Consider the following 20,634-nt stretch of genomic DNA (forward strand, 5'->3'; position numbering starts at 1 on the left):
GTTATGTATGAGGGAGCTTTCAGAAGTGGACGTCTGGTTCCTATCACCACCACTGTGAACAGTTCTAAGGTTCTCTAGAGTGAAGCATTTCACCCCAAACCATTCTGAATGAGCCCCTTAACCACTTAATTATGCAGGAATTAAACATGGGTGGGATTCCACTGGAAGGAAAGAATGTCGAAGAAAGTTGCTTGTCAGTACTTCAGATAATGAAACTATATCAAATGACAGAAAAGCTTATGTGTTTGGTTTATGAGGAGTGTTTAAGTAGCAAATCTTCAGCAAAAAAAATTTCCCATTGTTATTTTTTTACACCATCTGAAAACGGCAGCAATAGAAATGCTCCGAACGAATGGTTATGAACATTAAAACCGCTTTTTGTTTTCTTTCTCCTATAAATTTATGACGTTTTCCTACGACAGTGACAATATTCTAGTTTACCCCTTTTGGTTTGCGTACGAAAGTGTCTTCAAAGGACGTTCTGAGCAGCTAAGGGTGGGCGATGTGGCTATATTGCGATACCTGGTAACGTCTTTACAACACAATATTATATAAATCAGTGTTTTATTTTTCCGAGCTCACCAGCTGAACAGACTAGATCTGGGCCAATATATCAGTTAGGCGATAATATCAGCCGATACTGTAGTCACACTGATTAATCAGTATTTGAAACGATATTTCGGAATATTGTTTGAAATTGTAATAAGCTCTAATGTTAACACTTTACTGCAGCGTGCTGTTCATAAGGCTTAATGGCAACCGACATAACCCTACATAAGTGTTTATACATGCATATTCCGATAGCTAAAGGCTAAACTGTGATCTAAATTGACAAATGTGACCTACGTAGCAAACGACACATACTGGAATAAGCATGTGTAAACAGTTATGTAGGGTTATAGCAGCTGTTAGGACAAGCTAATGTAGATGTCATGTAGCCTTAAGAACGGCACCCTAAAGTGCTACTAAAGATCTAATCACGAAAAATATTAAACATAATAGATTAATGAAACTAACAAAGTAAACTCTGACCCCTGCATTGCATTATTTTTAATATTTCTGCTGTTTATTTGAGTTGAAATTTACTTCAAAACAATGGGATCTGCTCACCATGTGGCCATGAGGGACAGGGATGCAGCTCTTCCTGCTGTAAAATGCAGGGCGTGGCTAAAACAAGTCTCCGCCTATTGTCCAAAATTCTGCATTTCAATGGTGACCTGAAAATCTGGGACAGCAATTTTTAAAGCTTTTTTGGATGTAAAAATTAAACTCTTCATCTTTGAACTTCATAAAAAATCAAATATATATAAAAAAATATCAAAATAATCAAAACATATAAAAAATGCAACAAAATCATCTATAATAATAACTATTTTTAAGAAGTGTAAATAGGGTTTGACATCTCTGAATAGAAAGGATTTTGGACATAAAAAAAAACACGAAGGTTTTTGTACATTTAATATTTAATTAGATCATATAGGTTTTTTTTTTAGCTTTGAAATTCTTTTGGACGATATTAGCAACTATCAAAATGACTGGTTATTGACACAGGAGGACAAAATCACGCAAATGGTAAAAAATAAATGACTGTAATTAGAAAGATATTAATGTATTAGGCTAATATCCAATCAGCTTCTTGTTGCTACATAGTTTAAGGTTTGTAGACAGGCTATACAATGTATGGAAATCTATATATTTTTATGTAGCATGCGATGAGACCGTGCTGTAGAAATACTGATAGTACCTGTGATGCACTCAGAAAACCATATCATAACCATATCATAACATATTTTTTATGTAATGTTAATATAGCATCACATCGCCCACCACTATTTACGAGAACATGAATAGTGATGTTTTTAATGCTCAAAACAGTCCAAAAAAAGTGCTGTGTCAGTAAATAAACGCTCAAACCACGCTGTGCGTTCTTTCATAGCTACTGTTTCTTTTGTGAGGTTTATAGAACTGAGAGTTTATATCACAATATCTACATTTATATCACAATATCTACATTTAGAGCCGGTTATTCATTCAGTCTAATGAGAAACTGTAGTGATTTCTGTTTAGCGTCTCATGGAGTTTCCAGTTTAAATGCTACACTACAAGTTGAATCTAATCGAAACTAAGCAGGAAATGGCAATAAAGTAGCTACCATGCTAACAGCTCCAAAAAAACTCCACCTGTCAATCATAACCGTGTGACCACAGATATACATAACCTCACTGTATTGTTTTACAAAATCAGCCTAGCGACAGTTGCCATGAAAGAACGTGAGAGCATGGATACATCAAGTTATATACAGTGGGCCCCAAAAGTTTTCGGACATTTGTGCCATGCGTAAAAACGTATTAGGTTCATTGTGTTGGGAAACAAGTGTAATCCAATATAAACAGACTCCCATTTCCTGTCCAAGACCCTCATTTTCTAATTTGGAAGAATTCTTTCAGAAGGCGGCTGATCGTTCTCATTTGACCAGGTTCTTTGCAGTCGTCTGCAGGCGTCAGCGAACAGTGAACTCAAGCTCAGCGACAGCTTTGCAAGGAAAACAGCTCCAGACTGTGTGCTCTACAGAACCCTTAGCGCAGTGATTGGAGCTCTTCTCCACCGTCAGCCTGATGTTGTGCTAAAAGCGCTTTTTTCCCCACAAACAAACACCGGTAATGGTTTCTTTTATAGACCCTTTGGCTGCAGGTATTAAGGTATTAACTAGGTAAGTGTGAAGTACAAACTCCATCATTATTTTTGGGTAAAATGGTAGGTTCCCAGGCAATTTAACTAAATTACACTGAAATGCCCAACAGGTTTTAATTATTAAGCTCATAAATCAGTAAAAAGTCTCCTAATTATTGGACTAGGTTTTAAATACAAACCTAAATTCATTTCACTGTAAAGTCTTGGGAGGAAAGTGAAGTTACACGGCACAAAATGGGGACACAAAGTAAATATAAACAGGAAGAATCCAGCGATTTCTCTTACAGCACACAGTATTGTTTATAGTTAATACACAGTTACGTACCATCTACAGTTTTTATGTCCTATAACTACCCAAAACAATTACACAGTACAGTGGTGTCGTGGTATAATTAGGATTACCACGTATTTATGTAATTTTTTGTTTCAAATACAATCACTTTGGAAGGCGTAACTAAACGTTTTTTGTGGCCTGAATTGTTTTTATTGGACAAAATAGTAAAAAACAGAAAAGAACGATATATAGACAGAAGTCGGTATTGCTTGCTGACCCTAACAAGATAATGGCAAGTTTACGGAAAAGCCCATGGTCACGTCTCTAAACGCTACTGAGTGCTGCTTTACGCCAAAGTCGTTGGTGTGTATCTCTGACACTCGAGCTTTAATCCATGCTGGAATTTAGGAAATATTATTCATACTATTAGTTTTAGCTGAGAAGCTCCGGATCCTCTCCACTTGTAGGCCAAGACCACGGGGTCAGCTGAAGCAGCTGGCTAAGCGAGGAGCACCACAGGCGGTGCACACAGGCTTTCCATGCTAGGCTAATGTATAACGGCTTACCCCAAGAGACTGGCTTTTCCTTCCATTCGCTTTTCCCCATTAACTTAATAATCTGCTGTCGCTCCTCTGACAATAAACTGGATTATCCCAGAGCCGTAGGAGGAAAATTTACTTCAGCTGCTCTTTTTGAATGTGGGAAAGCACAACATTTAATAATTTTCCCACAACTTCCAGTTCATGAATTCTGATTCAGAACAGCAGAATAGCCTCACTCATCCGGCCTATAGCAGTTTAGCCCTGCCCATTCATATAGGTTAAATGAGTGGGGCTAAACTGCTGTACACTGAATGGATAGGACTAAACTGATGTACGCAGAATGGGTGGGGCTAAAATGCTCTAGATTGAAAGGGTGGGGCTAAACTGCTGTAGGGCTAATCTGATGTTGCTTTTCTGATAATAAACTGGACTGACTGACCTCAGGTTGCAGCTTGTATGTCGTGTTATCTGCATTTCTCTGCGTATCAGTATAAAAACGGTCAAGCAGTGTATCATCCACTACTACTGGAACCTGTGGGACATTTCAGTGTGATTTACTTAGACTGCTTGACCAGTTCCCATCATGCCAATACCTAGAACTTTAGAGACTGTAAAAAAAAAGAAAAAAAGGGTCGCCCAAATTACGTTTCGTCATTTAGGTTCATCATCGGTTAAATACGTTTGGGGCCCCTGTAGCGTCTACTCAAGTACAAATGTAATGCATGTGTGCTGTGCGAGGCCTTGACGAGCCAGGCGTCGTAAAAGCCTGAGTCAGAAGCTGTAGTGGAGACACTCGTGTAGTTCAGTTCCTGTAGGAAACCGTGCAGAAGTAGGTCAGCGGGTTTATGGAAGGTAAAGTGTTTTAAACTGAAACCGATTCAAACTTTCCATTCGCATCTCATCTTTGTTCTCGATAGCAAAGCGAGTAAGAGCATCTTTTGGTAGTGGAACCCATTCATCAAACACAAACTACAGCGTTTAGTCACGCCAAACCAAACTGGTTCAACGCGTGTGCATGAGGTTTTGGGGCGGTTTGAAAGGTGCCTGTAATTAGAAACACAATTGTAGTAGGTGGTCCGTGTTTTCCTTCTGGAGTTCTGGTCCAGGTAGTTACTTCATCGATCCCACATGAGAGCAAAATACATTTGTAGACTCATAAAAGAAGAAACAAAAAGGGGTCACGACCAGGTAAAAGCATCGATCGCTCCCATGTTCAGGGGTTAGCTGTAGCAGAAAGAATGACGATGATGAAGATGATGAAGATGATAAAGATGTAGCTTCTGAGTTTTCCCATTTAGAACCTTTGGAAAAACAAGAAAAGACACACAGTTGTAAAAATCCACGGTCTGAATTCCAGCAGTGGCGTTTAAATTACCCATGTCCTTTTCATGGATAGTGCTGAGCTGAAGTCAGAGACCACCCTTCATATATTTTTTCAGCAAGTCACTCTTTCTCTTCATTCCAGCTTCTGTTCTTCTCAGGAGCCTCACGTTCAGCTCCTGCAGACACGCCTCCAAAGCTCAGTCTGAGAAGCTGGTTGATTTTCTGAACTCAAACCCATTCAGTGGTGCTGAGGTCTGGACTCTGGGGTGGTCAGTCCATCGTCCAGCTTCTTTGTTTGATGTGTCCGTCTTCTTTTCTCAGTGAGGTTCTTCTTGATCAGCTACACGTCCTTTCAGACCCACAGCGCTGAGTGGTCTTCTCACAGTGGAAGGATGGACAGAAACACCTGTGGATGTTTTCAGATCTGAAGCAGCTTGATGTTCTCCTCTCTCTCAGAGATCAAAGCTTTCAGTGCTGTTTATCTGATGGTGGCAGCTTTGGGGTCTACCAGAGCTTCCAGGTGGTTGTTAGGAGACACATTTTCTCTGTGGCTTTTACTCAGTTTTTGAATTCCAGTTTCAGAAAATCATTGCATACTTTGACTTTCTTCTTCTGTTTGCAGTGGATTATCTTATATCTGATATCCTCACAAATATCTCCTGAAAACATGAACATTTTGTCCTTCATGGTGTTTTTGACAGGAAATTGAATGAAGGGTGGGTCTCTGGCTTTGCACAGCACTGTATATTTTCCACTGAGAGGTCCACTTAGAACATTTGTGTGGTTTTGTGTATCAAAAATCAGACACTGTACATTTTTACGGGAGCATTTTCCGACCTGTCTTTATGCTTAAGAATTAAACAGAGTGTTGCCTTGGAGACCGACATATGGAAACAAGCTGTCTTCTGATTGGCTGCTCCGTTTTACGCCTCATTCATAAAACAGACCAGAGAACAGGAACACATTGTTCAGGACTGAAATCCTCAGAGCCATGAAAGGAAAATTAAACTTCAGACGTTTTTGTAAACGTGTGGATTTGTGATTCTTCCCTATTCGTTTCTTTTCTGCGGATATTCTTCAATACGAAGTGAAAAGACATTGTTTGTAGACTTGAGCTGTACAAGCGCTCTGGAAACGAATTAAATAACAAGAACAAAAGTAACCGAATGCTCGCTCCCCCTCGCCGTGACTCCTAGAAGAGATCTGAGTAGGAAAGTCGTACCTCATCTCGGAAGTTCGTTCCCAGCTGGAGTGACGGAGGGGCTGGAAGGGAAAAAGAAAATAAAGATCACACTTTTACGTCACTTCAGCTTAGATTTACAGTGAAGCTGGGCTCTGAAGTGAAAGACACTGGATTTCAGTGCAGTCCATTAGTACGAAACAGAACCAAAGCATGTCCAGTTACTGGACAGCACTGTTTTTGATTTCCCATAAAAAATGTATGTATTTATTTATTTATTTTTAACATTTTTACCCAATTTTCTCCCCAATTTAGTCGTCTTCAATTCCACCCACTACTTAGGACTCTCCCAATCACACGATAGTACCAGTGCTAGGAGCGTGAAGGCAGCACAGGCTTCCTCTGAGACCTGAGAAACCAGCCGCCGCTTCTTTTCAGGCTGCCGCTCACGCAACGTCACGGGACAGCCGGACGCGCTCGGAGGAAAGCGCCGACCGCCAGATCTGCTACGTCAGCTGACAGACGCCTGCGCTGGCCAGCATTGCGTTGAGTGATGGGGGAAAGGGGGGGGCCATCCTGCCCACCCAGAGAGAGCGAGGCCAACTGTGCTCTCTTGGACTCCCGGCTATGGACGACTGCAGCATCACCAGGGATCGAACTCGCGACCTCCTGACGACACGGCCAGCACTTACATGCACTGCCGTTTGAAACTTTGGAATGGTTTGTCATATTGAGAAGTTTTTGTGAGGATTTCAACATTCGAAAATATATTTTTAGATGTTTCATTCAGAATTTCACATATTTCTCACATTAAAAAGTTAATAAATGATCAATAATATGCTGTAAATGTCTGTCAATCAATCAATCAACCTTTACTTAACCTTGGAGAACATTGAGGGTTGACCCTTATTTACAATGTTGCTGAGTTGATACAGGAAAAAAGTACCTTTTATAATCAAAATGACTCAAATGAGGTGTAAAACAATGAAATATTAATAACGAAAAGGCATAAACAGTAGAAAATATAAAACAATAATTAAGGCATAACTGAAATGTCAAAGTTAGTAAAATCAAAAGAAGATAAAACAAAAGGAGGACAGATCAAAAAGGGAAACTAAAATTAATTTTTTTGTCATATGATCTAATATTAGTCTCAGATAAGTTCCATATTTATTTGATATCACTGATTACAAATGTCTGAATTCAGTATTTTCTAGTGGTGTAAATCTCTGACCTCATAATGAATCAGTTCACCTGAGTCACCATGAACTGATTCTATTCCATTCTTTTGATTTGATTCAGAATCACATTTACCTTATCGAACATTATTCTAATTGATTAGAGCTGATTCTAGCAATATTGATGCTACAGTGCCTGTTGGTTCAGATGCATCAGAAACACTGAAGAACCTTCACTTTGTGAACATTTGCAGGTTAATGTTGAACTTTAAAGATGCCTGCAACTTTTCTTTTAACCTGGGAGGATGTTTTTCCAGCTGAGCTGTTTAGGCTGCACTCTGAGATCCAGAACGTTTGAGTTTGAGTTTTTTGGAACAATCTGTTTATTAAATCATACAGAACAACAAAAAGAAGCATACACATAAATCTAAACATCAAAATACGTTCAAATCAGAAAAGAAAGAAAAGAAAATCGAATCAGCTACAAAGCCTGTAAATCAGGCTCAGATACAGCTTGTTTCCACGGTTCTTTCTGAGTAAGTTTTAGAGAGCAGCTTTGAGAAGAAGTCCCAGAGGAAAATTCTCTTTCTTCCCGTCCAGAAGATTTACGCTCCTGCCCAATCACATCACCGCATCATTTTACACTGCGAAATTTACTGCGCTGTGTGGTCACATTACTCTGTGATTCTACTGCTGGAAGCGGTACAGGACCCGACTGTGGTGGCACGGCATCTATTACTTGCCATTCCTTTCAAAAATATTCCGTTTTTTCACTGAGCAGTCAGAGATCATCCACCCGTGAAGCTAAATGTGTTGAGCTAGTAGTACTGAAGTGACCAAAAATCCAAAATTGAACAAAACATTCATTTATCATTGTTTCTGTCTGACTCTAAAAATAAACAGATTTGCTTATGACACAGACTGTTATCTACAGAACTGGACGGACATCAAAAAACATCAATGCTCGACTGTGGAGAGTCCAAAGCTCCACATACCTTGGACATCTTGGACAAGCTCACCTGGACACTCAACAACACCTGCCTAGTTAAGAAAGCCCGGCAGTGGCCTCAATACCTGTAGAGGATGAAGAGAGCGAACCTCCCCTCTTCCATCCTCACTAGGTTCTACATGGGGTCAGCAGAGGCTCCTGACCAGCTGTCTCACTGTCTGGTATGAGAACTGATCTAGACCCTTTACGACATCTATCTGCACTAATCTAGATCCTCTCCAACCTCCACCTGGACTGATCTAGACCCTCAATAACATCCACCAGGACTAATCTAGACCCTTTACGACATCTAGCTGCACTAATCTAGATTCTCTCCAACATCCACCTGGACTGATCTAGACCCTCAATAACATCCACCAGGTCTAATCTAGACCCTTTACGACATCTAGCTGCACTAATCTAGATTCTCTCCAACATCCACCTGGACTGATCTAGACCCTCAATAACATCCACCAGGACTAATCTAGACCCTTTACGACATCTAGCTGCACTAATCTAGATCCTCTCCATCATCCACCTGGACTAGTCTAGACCCCTTCCAACACCCAGCTGCACTAATTTAGGCCCTCTTCAACATCCACCTGGACTGATCGAGACCCTTTCCAGCATCCATCTGGACTGATCAAGACCCTTTCCAGCATCCATCTGGACTGATCAAGACCCTTTCCAGCATCCATCTGGACTGATCAAGACCCTTTCCAGCATCCATCTGGACTGATCTAGACCCTTTCCAGCATCCATCTGGACTGATCTAGACCCTTTCCAGCATCCACCTGGACTGATCTAGACCCTTTCCAGCATCCATCTGGACTGATCTAGACCCTTTCCAGCATCCATCTGGACTGATCTAGACCCTTTCCAGCATCCACCTGGACTGATCTAGACCCTTTCCAGCATCCATCTGGACTGATCTAGACCCTTTCCAGCATCCATCTGGACTGACCTAGACCCTTTCCAGCATCCACCTGGACTGATCTAGACCCTTTCCAGCATCCATCTGGACTGATCAAGACCCTTTCCAGCATCCATCTGGACTGATCGAGACCCTTTAAAACATCAACGTGCACTAAGCTATTTGGGGTGAGATGGGGTAAAGTTTTCGTTCTAAATTTGTGGCCTACTGTGTCCACACTTCTGAGAAAAAACGAAGCTGGCAGAGTTGGATAGCATTAGCTCTTTCTTGATAAGGATGCTGGTGCAGTTGGTGCCAATAGGCTTGGTTTGGCAGTTCACTCAAACCAGGCATTTTATGGTGCCAGTGCCACAGCTGCGCTGTCTGATATGCTGGGTGTTGAGCCACACCCAGTTTGCACCAGACTGGTTTTCAGCTTCAACTGCCACAAAAAAAACCCCCAAGAAAGCAGCTGCTCAGACGCGTCAGGGCACCTGAGAGAAAGAAAGTCTCTCTGACAGTTAATCTGTGACGTGGAATCACTTTAAAGAAGAAGGAGAGTCGTTTTGGCAGAATTTGGCAGCCCCTACTTGATTATCTGGTTATAAACTCGTAGCATCACCAGGTTAAAGCTTTCTGAATCGAAATAGCGGGAATCTAATCTAATCTCTGACTTTACATCTACAAGGTGGACCGACAAGGTAGGAGTGTCTAACAGAGTGGACAGTGAGTGGACACAATGTTTAAAAACTCCAGCAGCACTGCTGTGTCTGATCCACTCGCACCAGCGCAACACACACTAACACACCACCACCACTTCAGTACCTGCTCTGTGAGGGTCCATGGGGGTCCTGACCACTGAAGAACAGGGTAACAGAGTATCAGAGAAACAGATGGACAACAGTCTGTAACTGTAGAACTACAGAGTGCAGCAATACGGTCAGTGGAGCTGATCAGATGGACAGTGAGGTTAGAAACGAGGAGGTGGTCAGAACGTCCTGCACACAGTTTTTTGACTTCCTTTTTTTAACTTTGCTGTGCTTTCTGTTCTGTTTAAATTCTATGCTTCATTTCATTTCTTTGTTAGACTTTTATTATTACGGATTTTCTCTTTTGAGTCCTTCCTTTCTGTAAAACGCTCGGCTGTGCTCTAAATGACTGCCCCCCCCCCCTTAATGTACTCCGAATTTACATAAAGCCTGATTAACTGCATAATTCATGACAGTAAATTATGAAATCCGTCGCTAACGGGACATAAACTACTGCATAAGTTAATACATTCATTCTTACATCCTGGCTGTTATCTCCTGAAAAAGGAAGTCACATTAGATGCTTTCAAGCCGTCTTCCAAACGTCCGGTCTCTTATGTACGTCTGTGAGGTTTGTTTCGAGTGTTCCGGCAGTTCAGCACCAGAGATTAAGGGTTTCTTGAGCAGAACGGTAGAAATGAAGCAACTCGGGTTCAAGCGAGGTAAGTTAGTAAATATAACACAAAGCTCAGTTTTGTCTTCACGCTGCATTCAGACAAAACAACCATGTGTGTGAGTGTTTTTCCAGGCTTTATTTGGTCTGATGCATTAAGCTACCCACCCAGCGGCCCCGTAAACCAAATCCTCAAAGAAACACATAATCAAAGATTCCTGGAATAAAGGGCCTTTACGAGGGACTCAGTCAGATGGACCAGCAGCTGGACACAAGCTGCACAGACACACGAGCACAATAATCTGCATTTTGGACGATATGCTGGAGCAACGTTTCATCATTTTTATGATCAATTACTTCAACATATACTTGATCATACATGATCCAAACAGCCACGTGTTCAGTGCCTGGAAACAAAGCCGAACGCTCATATTTAAGAGAAGATTACATAAAAGTAAGGACATGGGATTTTTCTTCAGCCTTCGCTGAGTCACTCTTTCCCTTCATTCCAGCTTACATTCCTTTCAGGAGACTCACTTTCAGCTCCTCAAAGAATCTTCAGACGCACCACCAACGTTCAGTCTGAGAAGCTGGTTGTTGATTATCTGAACTCAAACCCATTCAGTGGTGCTGAGGTCTGGATCCTGGGGCGGTCAGTCCATCGTCCAGCTTCTTTGTTTGGTCTGTCTCCTTTTCTCAGTGAGGTTCTTCTTGATCAGCTACACGTCCTTTCAGACCCACAGCGCTGAGTGGTCTTCTCACAGTGGAAGGATGGACAGAAACACCTGTGGATGTTTCCAGATCTGAAGCAGCTTGATGTTCTCCTCTCTCTCAGAGACGAAAGCTTTAAGTGCTGTTTATCTGATGGGGGCGGTTTTGGGGTCTACCAGCTCTTCCAGGTGGTTGTTAGGAGACCCATTTTCAATAGTATCATCTTTTAACATCTCCTGAAAATGAAGAACTTGTACCTAATCGCTGTTTTGACAGGAAAGCAAAGAAGTGAAGCGTGGTCTCTGGCGCTGTAAACAGTGTTGTAATTAATAACACATGGATGTGATGCCATTGTATTGTTTATGTTTAGGGGGCTTAACGGCTCTTTTCCTGTCCGGTTGTGGCTCCACAGCGAAATCTGATTTGTAGGTAATAATAAAATGATCCTCCTCTGCTGTAAAATTGTGTTCGACAGAGTTTAACAGTAAATGGTCTTAAACGCTGGAGTTAATGTAGAGCTGCTGATTCATCCTTTAACGCTGAAGGCTTGCACACAGACTGGTCACCATGGCAATGCAGACAACAATCACCATGGCAACGCAGACAAACAAAAGGCCTGCTGCACCATTTAAGGTGGAACGGAAAAATGCGAACAAGAAGCTGGCGAATGAGAAGCGACTTCAGCCTCGTAAAAAGTCGAATATTAAGAGACATTTTACAAAGTTTCCTGCCGGAGATGCAAGAAAAGCAGCAAAGTGAGCAAAGTAAGCATTTTCATTTATAAGACGGTAAAATGGGCACTAAATATTGTGGTTTGATTTTTGCTGGAAAGACCAAATGGATCTTCTGAACATTTGGGTTGCGACCCTTGGTTACACGCTTGCAAATGTAAACTCTCCAGAGAAGCTTATGGGGAGGTCATTTTTACACTTCATCTCACTTATCAAGTGTGCAAATTCTCTGTTATTTCAAAGCAGTTTAGCAGCAGTATAAAGAGCCATTGTCATCCAAACTGGGACATCTCCAGGTGATCTGACAGACAATTCTGCAAAGGAGGAACGCAATAGCAAAGCAGCACAATAGGAGATGGACGAGAAAGAGTGGCTGAGTGATGGTCATAATGAGGAGCTGCTGGCAGGCCTCCTGAATATACAATGATTTTTATCGATTCTGTTGGTTTTAAAAGGATTTATTTGAAATATTTCTAGTTCCTGGATAAAACCATTTGTGATAGCAAGTGGTATTACAGTGATTTCCCTAGATGGAAGCCTTAAAATGCCATCAACTAAGGGTACAGTGTTACCATCCGTTCTATTTTCTGTTAGAAATTGCTGCTATGCTGGACGAGCTTTAGAGAACATCTGCAAAAATGCCATTCACCCTAAAGAGAAGCTGTTGCATGCACATTTTTGCTAGAATATCTACATTTTAAGTGTTTTATCAGATCTGAAGCAGCTTGATTTTCTCCTCTCTCTCAAAGACGAAAGCTTTAAGCGCTGTTTATCTGATGGGGCAAAAAAATATATATTGAACTTTGTTGAGTCCTGTTTGACATCCTGTGTGAGACTTTTTCCTGTTTCTGATCAAAAAAAAAAAAAAAAAGCTTTACCTGCCTGGTTATTTGCTTTTGTTCTGCCTAGTAAATCATTGAGTGCACTTAATAATTCAATAACTGCAGAAAATTAGATTTAGTCAGTCATCTGAACAACACACACACACATATATATATATATATATACAGTGGGTTGCAAAAGTATTCAGCCCCCTTGAACTTTTCAACCTTTTGCCACATTTCAGGCTTCAAACATAAAGATATGAAATTTACATTTTTTGTGAAGAGTCAACAACAAGTGGGACACAATCGTGAAGTGGAACGAAATTTGTTGGATATTTTAAACTTTTTTTAGAAATAAAAAACTGAAAAGTGGGGCGTGCAATATTATTCAGCCCCCTTGCTTTAATACTTTGTAGCGCCACCTTTTGCTGTGATTACAGCTGCAAGTGGCTTGGGGTACGTCTCTGTCAGTCTTGCACATCGAGAGACTGAAATTTTTGCCCATTCTTCCTTGCAAAACAGCTCGAGCTCAGTGAAGTTGGATGGAGAGCGTTTGTGAACAGCAGTTTTCAGCTCTTTCCACAGATTCTCGATTGGATTCAGGTCTGGACTTTGACTTGGCCATTCTAACACCTGGATACGTTTATTTGTGAACCATTCCATTGTAGATGTTGCTTTATGTTTTGGATCATTGTCTTGTTGGAAGATAAATCTCCGTCCCAGTCTCAGGTCTTTTGCAGACTCCAACAGGTTTTCTTCCAGAATGGTCCTGTATTTGGCTCCATCCATCTTCCCATCAATATTAACCATCTTCCCTGTCCCTGCTGAAGAAAAGCAGGCCCAAACCATGATGCTGCCACCACCATGTTTGACAGTGGGGATGGTGTGTTCAGGGTGATGAGCTGTATTGCTTTTACGCCAAACATAAGTTCGATTTTGGTTTCATCTGACCAGAGCACCTTCTTCCACATGTTTGGTGTGTCTCCCAGGTGGCTTGTGGCAAACATTAAATGAGACTTTTTATGGATATCTTTGAGAAATGGCTTTTTCTTGCCACTCTTCCATAAAGCCCAGATTTGTGCAGTGTACCACTGATCGTTGTCCTATGGACAAAGTCTCCCACCTCAGCTGTAGATCTCTGCAGTTCATCCAGAGTGATCATGGGCCTCTTGGCTGCATCTATGATCAGTCTTCTCCTTGTTTGAGCTGAAAGTTTAGAGGGACGGCCGGGTCTTGGTAGATTTGCAGTGGTCTGATGCTCCTTCCATTTCAATATGATCGCTTGCACAGTGCTCCTTGAGATGTTTAAAGCTTGGGAAATCTTTTTCTATCCAAATCCGGCTTTAAACCTCTCCACAACAGTATCTCGGACCTGCCTGGTGTGTTCCTTGGTCTTCATGATGCTCTCTGCGCTTTAAACAGAACTCTGAGACTATCACAGAGCAGGTGCATTTATACGGAGACTTGATTACACACAGGTGGATTCTATTTATCATCATCAGTCATTTAGGTCAACATTGGATCATTCAGAGATCCTCACTGAACTTCTGGAGTGAGTTTGCTGCACTGAAAGTAAAGGGGCCGAATAATATTGCACGCCCCACTTTTCAGTTTTTTATTTCTAAAAAAAGTTTAAAATATCCAATAAATTTCGTTCCACTTCACAATTGTGTCCCACTTGTTGTTGATTCTTCACAAAAAATTACAATTTCATATCTTTATGTTTGAAGCCTGAAATGTGGCAAAAGGTTGAAAAGTTCAAGGGGGCTGAATACTTTTGCAACCCACTGTATATATATGTGTGTGTGTGTGTGTGTGTGTGTGTGTGTGTGTGTGCGCGTGTGTGTGTATATATACACATACATAGGCAGAGTCTTTCAGAAGTAAAGGTGAGGAGGGGTCACCACTCTGTGAAAGACTGAGCCATCAAATAGAGCAACAATTCAAGAAGAACGTTTCTCAACATAAAAGAGCAAAGAGCTTCTGCTTTCCATCGTCTACGGTGCAGAATATCATTAAAGACTCAGAGAATCTGGAGAAATCTCTGTCTGTGAGGGACGAGGCTGAACACCAGTATCTGCTGGCCGTGATCTTTGGGCCCTCAGGCAGCGCTGCATTAAAAACAGACATGATTCTGTAGTGAAATCACTGCATGGGCTCAGAAACACTTCTGAAAACCACTGTCTGTGAACACAGTTCATCACTGCATCCACAAACGCTGTTAAACTCTAAAACACAAAGAAGAACCCAAATATAAACAGGATCCAGAAACGCTGCCACCTTCTCTGGGCCTGAGCTCATTTAAAACAGACTGAGGGGAAGTGGAAAAGTGTCCGGCGGTCCGACGAATCAACATTTGAAATTCTTTTTAGAAATCATGGACACTGTGTCCTCCGGGCTGAAGACCACTCAGCTTGTTATCAGTGCTCAGTTCTAAAGCCAGTATTCATGATGGTATAGGGGGCATATAGCATGGGTGACGTGCACATCTGTGAAGGCCCCATTAATGCTGAACAAGATATACAGGTTTTGGTGCAACATATGCAGCCATCCAACTATTTGGAACCTGTTGCTAAGGGGTTGGCTATTGCTAGGTATCCAAATTGGTTGCTAAGGTGATACTAGATTGTTGGTGGATACGGGTGGTTGCTAAGGTGTCAATAGGAAATTGCTATGGTCTCTCAAGTACTTGTTTATTTGTTGTTAAGACATTGCTATGCTATCTGAGGTGGTTACTAAAGTGATACTAGATCGTTGTTATGGTATCATAGGTGGTTGCTAAGGTGATGCTATTGTTATGGTATGCTAAGTAGTTGCTAAGATGTTGTTAGACCATTGGTATAGTATCACAGTTGGCTGCTATTGTATTCCAGGTGGCCAAAGGGTGTTGCAAGTCCTGACCACTGAAGAACAGGGTAACAGAGTATCAGAGAAACAGATGGACTACAGTCTGTAACTGTAGAACTACAGAGTCCAGCTATACGGTCAGTGGAGCTGATTAAGTGGACAATGAGTGGAGAAACAAGGAGGTATGGGTATTCCTCCATTCATTGCTATGGGGAAAAATACAGAAAATGTACAAACAAACAGGTTCCACACTGGTAAAGGGGTTATGCTGATCAAATGTACGTGTTGAAAAAGTTTGTCATTCCACAACTCATAGCAGTACGTGGGATACGGTTGCATGAAACTGCAAACATTGGCATGGTGACCGTGGCGCTGGCAAAATGGATGATTATAAGAGGAGAACTTTAACAGTGTAGATTTTTGATCTGGTGGAAAAGGGGAGGAGGAAAATCTGTACACTTTTCCACAACACATACTTCATTCCACGCCTGTAGTCTACGACAAAAGTTGGGAAAACTGAATTCTTGACTTGCGGTGGCAGAATTTTCCATTGCGGCTCTATGGAATATCCAGTTTGCCATCGCCCAACTACTACAAACGCGTGAGCGCAGCATAAGACAAGGCTACCCACTATCACCACACCTGTTCAACCTAATGGTGGCAAATAAAGAAGACCTGAATGTTCTTATAAGGAAGGTTAAAGGAAGATTTTGATGAGAGGGAAGACTGCTGACTTTCCCATTGACAGAAAAGCTCTGGAAATGGTGGACAGCTTCTGTCTACTAGGATCAATTACTGACAACAGAAGATCTGACACTGAAGAAATATGACATGGACAGACGCTCGGCAGAACAAGGATGAAGGACCTTGAAAAGATCTTCAAATGCAACAATTTGTCTCCACAAGCAGACCAGAATTGCTCAGGCTGGGATAATCTCTGTGGTTTTTTTACAGATGTGAAAGCTGGACAATAAACAACCAAGAGAGGAAAAATATAAATGCCTTTGAACTTCAGTGCTGGCAAAGAGAGTGAGAGTTCCTTGGATGGCAAAGAAAACAAACAAACAGATCTTTAAATAAATCAAGCCTCTCTTCTCACTCGTCCAGATAACCAACCTGAAGCTCTTATTTTGGACACATTCTGAGAAGAACGTGGTCACTGAAAAAGATCACTATGCCTGGAAGAGTTGAAAATAAAAGAGGAAGAGAATGATGAGCTACACGACGGAGAGATGCAATCGGAGGAATCATGAAGACCCAACCAGAAGAAAGAACATTCTGGGAACACCATCTATACGGTCGTCAGGAGTTGTGAACAACTTGGTGGCACTTAATAACAATAATTCTTTGACTCCAGGATGTCTCATAAACCCAAACAGAGGTTAAAGAACTTTTTGGCATGCTAAAAATTGATTTTTTATTTTTTATTATTATTGTGTTTTTGGTTATTTTTGTACTGGGGAAACTTTGGCCCTCTATAGCGCCATACTGAAGCATATCAGATCTGTCGAATTTTGGTATATATCACTCATATCACTGTAATCTTTTGCTAATTAGGCATATGCCTGAAGGCTTCTAGTTTATGAACTGCTATACATGAACATTTAACATGCTTTATCATTATAAGACAAATACACTATATTGCCAGAAGTATTGGCTCGACTGCCTTCACACACATTTGAAATCGAGTGAGATTCCATTCTTAATCCACAGGGTTTAATATGATGTCGGCCCATATCTACTGGCATTGTTCCAGCCTTCCTGTACAGTTCTAGAAAAATCTATACCCAAGCACAGCTTTCTGGAAGTTCATGCAGCCCAGCACCTTTGACCCAAGACTTTGGGTCAGTTTCCCTGACAGGGATTAAGCCTGGTCCTGGACCACTCGGCATTCTGAATGTGGATTCTCCACTGAAAGGAAAATGTAGTCCAATGTTCAATCCCTTATCTGGGAAATGGCTCTTATATTGGTTTTTGCCTTTAATTTGTTACCCATCCGTACATATATGCCCACACAGTCTCACATATAGACACGTACCTTCCGGCCTGTCGGGAAGCATTCTCGAAGAACTTGGTCTTGGAAGCGACACTGTGGAACAGGAAAGAAAAAGAAAAGAGGAAAAAAGAGAAACAGTGAAAATAAATCACGAGCTCCTTTTCCTCAAGCCAAACTCTGGTAAATGTTTGATGCATCATCTACACACAGCAGATAAATGCTACATATAGAGAACATACACATGTTTCACTCCACACTGACCTTTGATTGCACTCAAACACATTACTTATCAAGACCTTTAAAAGGGGACATGAACTTTTACTGAACATTTATTTGTTAAATCATAACTTTTGAACTACTGAAGCTAAATGCATGAAATTGCATGGGATTATTCAATGACCACAGTGTATTTTATAGGAAGGAAGGCAGGAAGGCGAAGGCGAAGGTGGGCAGGAAGGCAGGAAGGAAGGAAGGAAGGCAGGAAGGCAGGAAGGCAGGCAGGCAGGCAGGAACCAATAAAAATGAAAGTAAATAATAGGTAGAATAAGTTTCTAACAGTTTGTTTTCTTTGTGTGTACCAAGCTGTTGTCCATTCTGGACTTTTTATCATGACTCAATATGAATTTTAAAATTGCGGCTCGCTGGAATATTCCCATTCCACTGAAGTTTGCGGTTTCTGCTGGCAGAAAAGAAAGACATGCAAGACAGGAAGCCGTGCTGGGATTTCATGCAGAAAAGTGGAAAAGTCAACATGAGACTGCCGTGTTCCAGCTGTCACTACACTAAATGTCTGAAATTATCCAGACAGTCCTTCTAATGAGAGAATTCAGCTACTTCAGCGTCACTCTTTGCTGATAATCCTCATAGAAAAGCACTGAAGAACAGAACAGGGAACTGCCGAGCGCAGACTAGAGGGGTAGAAAGCTGTGGAACTGTGTTCTCTGGAGTGATGGAGCTCCATCCAGTACCTTTGGGATGAACTGAAGTGATCCAGAACCGACCCTCCAACATCAGTACCTGACATCACTAATGCTCAAAAAATGTTCCAACATCTACTATAAAGCCTTCCTCAGTCATTAGACTCACATCTACTGACTTCTGGACATACTACAGTGAATGTCAGTACAGACGACAACAAAACATCTGCTAATATCTTTGGAAGTTTGTCCTTTTTTATATACCTCAGGAATGTCATTCAGCAGTTCATATTCCACCCCCGGAGCATAAATCACTGGTATTGGACAATCTTTATGAAACCATCAAAGGACCGGGGAGCTGTCGCTGGGGACGTCAATATACACACACACCAAAAAAAGAGGCTGCAAAAACCATGTTTCCACTGCACAATCAAAAACAGATGGGAACCAAAAGGAACCGACACTTACAGGTGTAGTTCACTTTCTACCTGCTTTACAGCACCACTCTAAAGTGTAGCATGGCTAATTAATCTTACTGCTGGTTTGCTTAAATTATTGGCTGAGGCGAAATTTTATGATGTTACTCTTGTGTTCTGCATGCATTTTACACCATACAGAATCGTGTATCAAGCAAAGCTTCAATCTTTATTTGCACTATGTTTGTGCCCAGTGGGCCTAGGCCCACCCATTCCTATCCTTGGCCCACCCATTCCTATCCTTGGCCCACCCGTTCCTATCCTTGGCCCAGCTGTTCCTATCCTTGGCCCAGCTGTTCCTATCCTTGGCCCACCCATTCATATCCTTGGCCCACCCATTCCTATCCTTGGCCCAGCTGTTCCTATCCTTGGCCCAGCTGTTCCTATCCCTGGCCCAGCTGTTCCTATCCTTGGCCCACCCATTCATATCCTTGGCCCACCCATTCCTATCCTTGGCCCAGCTGTTCCTATCCCTGGCCCAGCTGTTCCTATCCTTGGCCTACAGCCTCTGATGCTGGATCAATGGACTGACTGAAAATGCACAGTTCCAGTTTTCTAGTGCTAAAGGTTCTTTGTGCAGTGAAAAAAAAACAATATTTAATTGATGCCACAGAAGAACCACTTTGGTTTTCCTAAGATGTTTCCTAATAAGTTTAAATTTGCAAGTGTGAAAGACCTTTGGAAGATTATGGAAAGGGCTGACAGCAATTTAAACATTTTGACACTATGTGGAAGTTCTGTGGAAGTTCTTTGAACATTAAAAATATTCTCTGGTTCCTTAAAGAATCCACTGAAAGTTCTTTTATAAGGAGCTTCACACAGAACCTTTTTTGTGGCACGTTTATCTGAGTAAACAAGGAAAACTTTCTGCACAGTACATCAATTTCCCAACACATGATGAAGACACTCTAGATCTCAGATACTCTGCACTTAAGGACATTTACAAAGCCCTCTGTGGTTGGTGAGGCCAACCACATCTTAGGTTTTTCCCATAGCCTGAATTCCAACAGGACAAACTGGTTCTTAGAGGTCTATCAATAGAGTGAGGATGCTAACTCCAGACTTCAGGACTGCTTCTAAAGCAGACTGGCAGATATTCCATGATAAAGTGGGTTACACAATAAAATCAGAACATGCACTGACAAGTTGTCTCAGAAAAAGTGCTTAAAGCTAAACCAAAACCCCAAGACCGGCATCAAGAAGCCAAACTGAAAGCTCAAACTGATACCTTCAATATGGAAACCTGGCGGCCTGCAAAAAGCCAGATATTCAATTCAATTCAATTCAACTTTATTGTCATTATGCAATACAGGGTGGTACAGTATAACGGAATTTTCCAGTGCAGTAATAAAAGGTAAACAGAGCTGACAGTCCATGACTAAGGTGTCCTTGAGCAAGACACCTAACCCCTCAACTGCTCCCCGCATGGATAGGGCTGCCCACCGCTCCGGGCAAGTGTGCTCACTGCCCCCTAGTGTGTGTGCTCACTAGTGTGTATGTGTTGTTTCACTTCACGGATGGGTTAAATGCGGAGGTGGAATTTCCCCGTTTGTGGGATCAAAAAAGTATCACTTAAATTAACTTAACTATCCAGTACCTGCTACAAGGTGTTCAGTAACTA

General features: G+C 41.6%; 1 protein-coding gene across 1 annotated transcript in view; it reads right to left on the bottom strand.

The window, feature by feature from the left end:
• Window positions 1–1,393: 1,393 nt before the first annotated feature.
• ophn1 (oligophrenin 1) overlaps window positions 1,394–20,634 on the bottom strand; it is a 96,851-nt gene continuing 77,610 nt past the window's right edge. The window contains exons 22-24 of the mRNA XM_037533390.1: window positions 17,663–17,713; window positions 6,053–6,093; window positions 1,394–4,808 (exon numbers count right to left, since the gene is read on the bottom strand). Of these exons, the coding sequence (XP_037389287.1) occupies window positions 6,054–6,093; window positions 17,663–17,713 (91 nt within the window). The 3' untranslated portion in view covers window positions 1,394–4,808; window position 6,053. The remainder of the gene's footprint in view (window positions 4,809–6,052; window positions 6,094–17,662; window positions 17,714–20,634) is intronic.

Source organism: Pygocentrus nattereri, chromosome 23 (assembly GCF_015220715.1).
Source record: "Pygocentrus nattereri isolate fPygNat1 chromosome 23, fPygNat1.pri, whole genome shotgun sequence".
Taxonomy (NCBI): domain Eukaryota; kingdom Metazoa; phylum Chordata; class Actinopteri; order Characiformes; family Serrasalmidae; genus Pygocentrus; species Pygocentrus nattereri.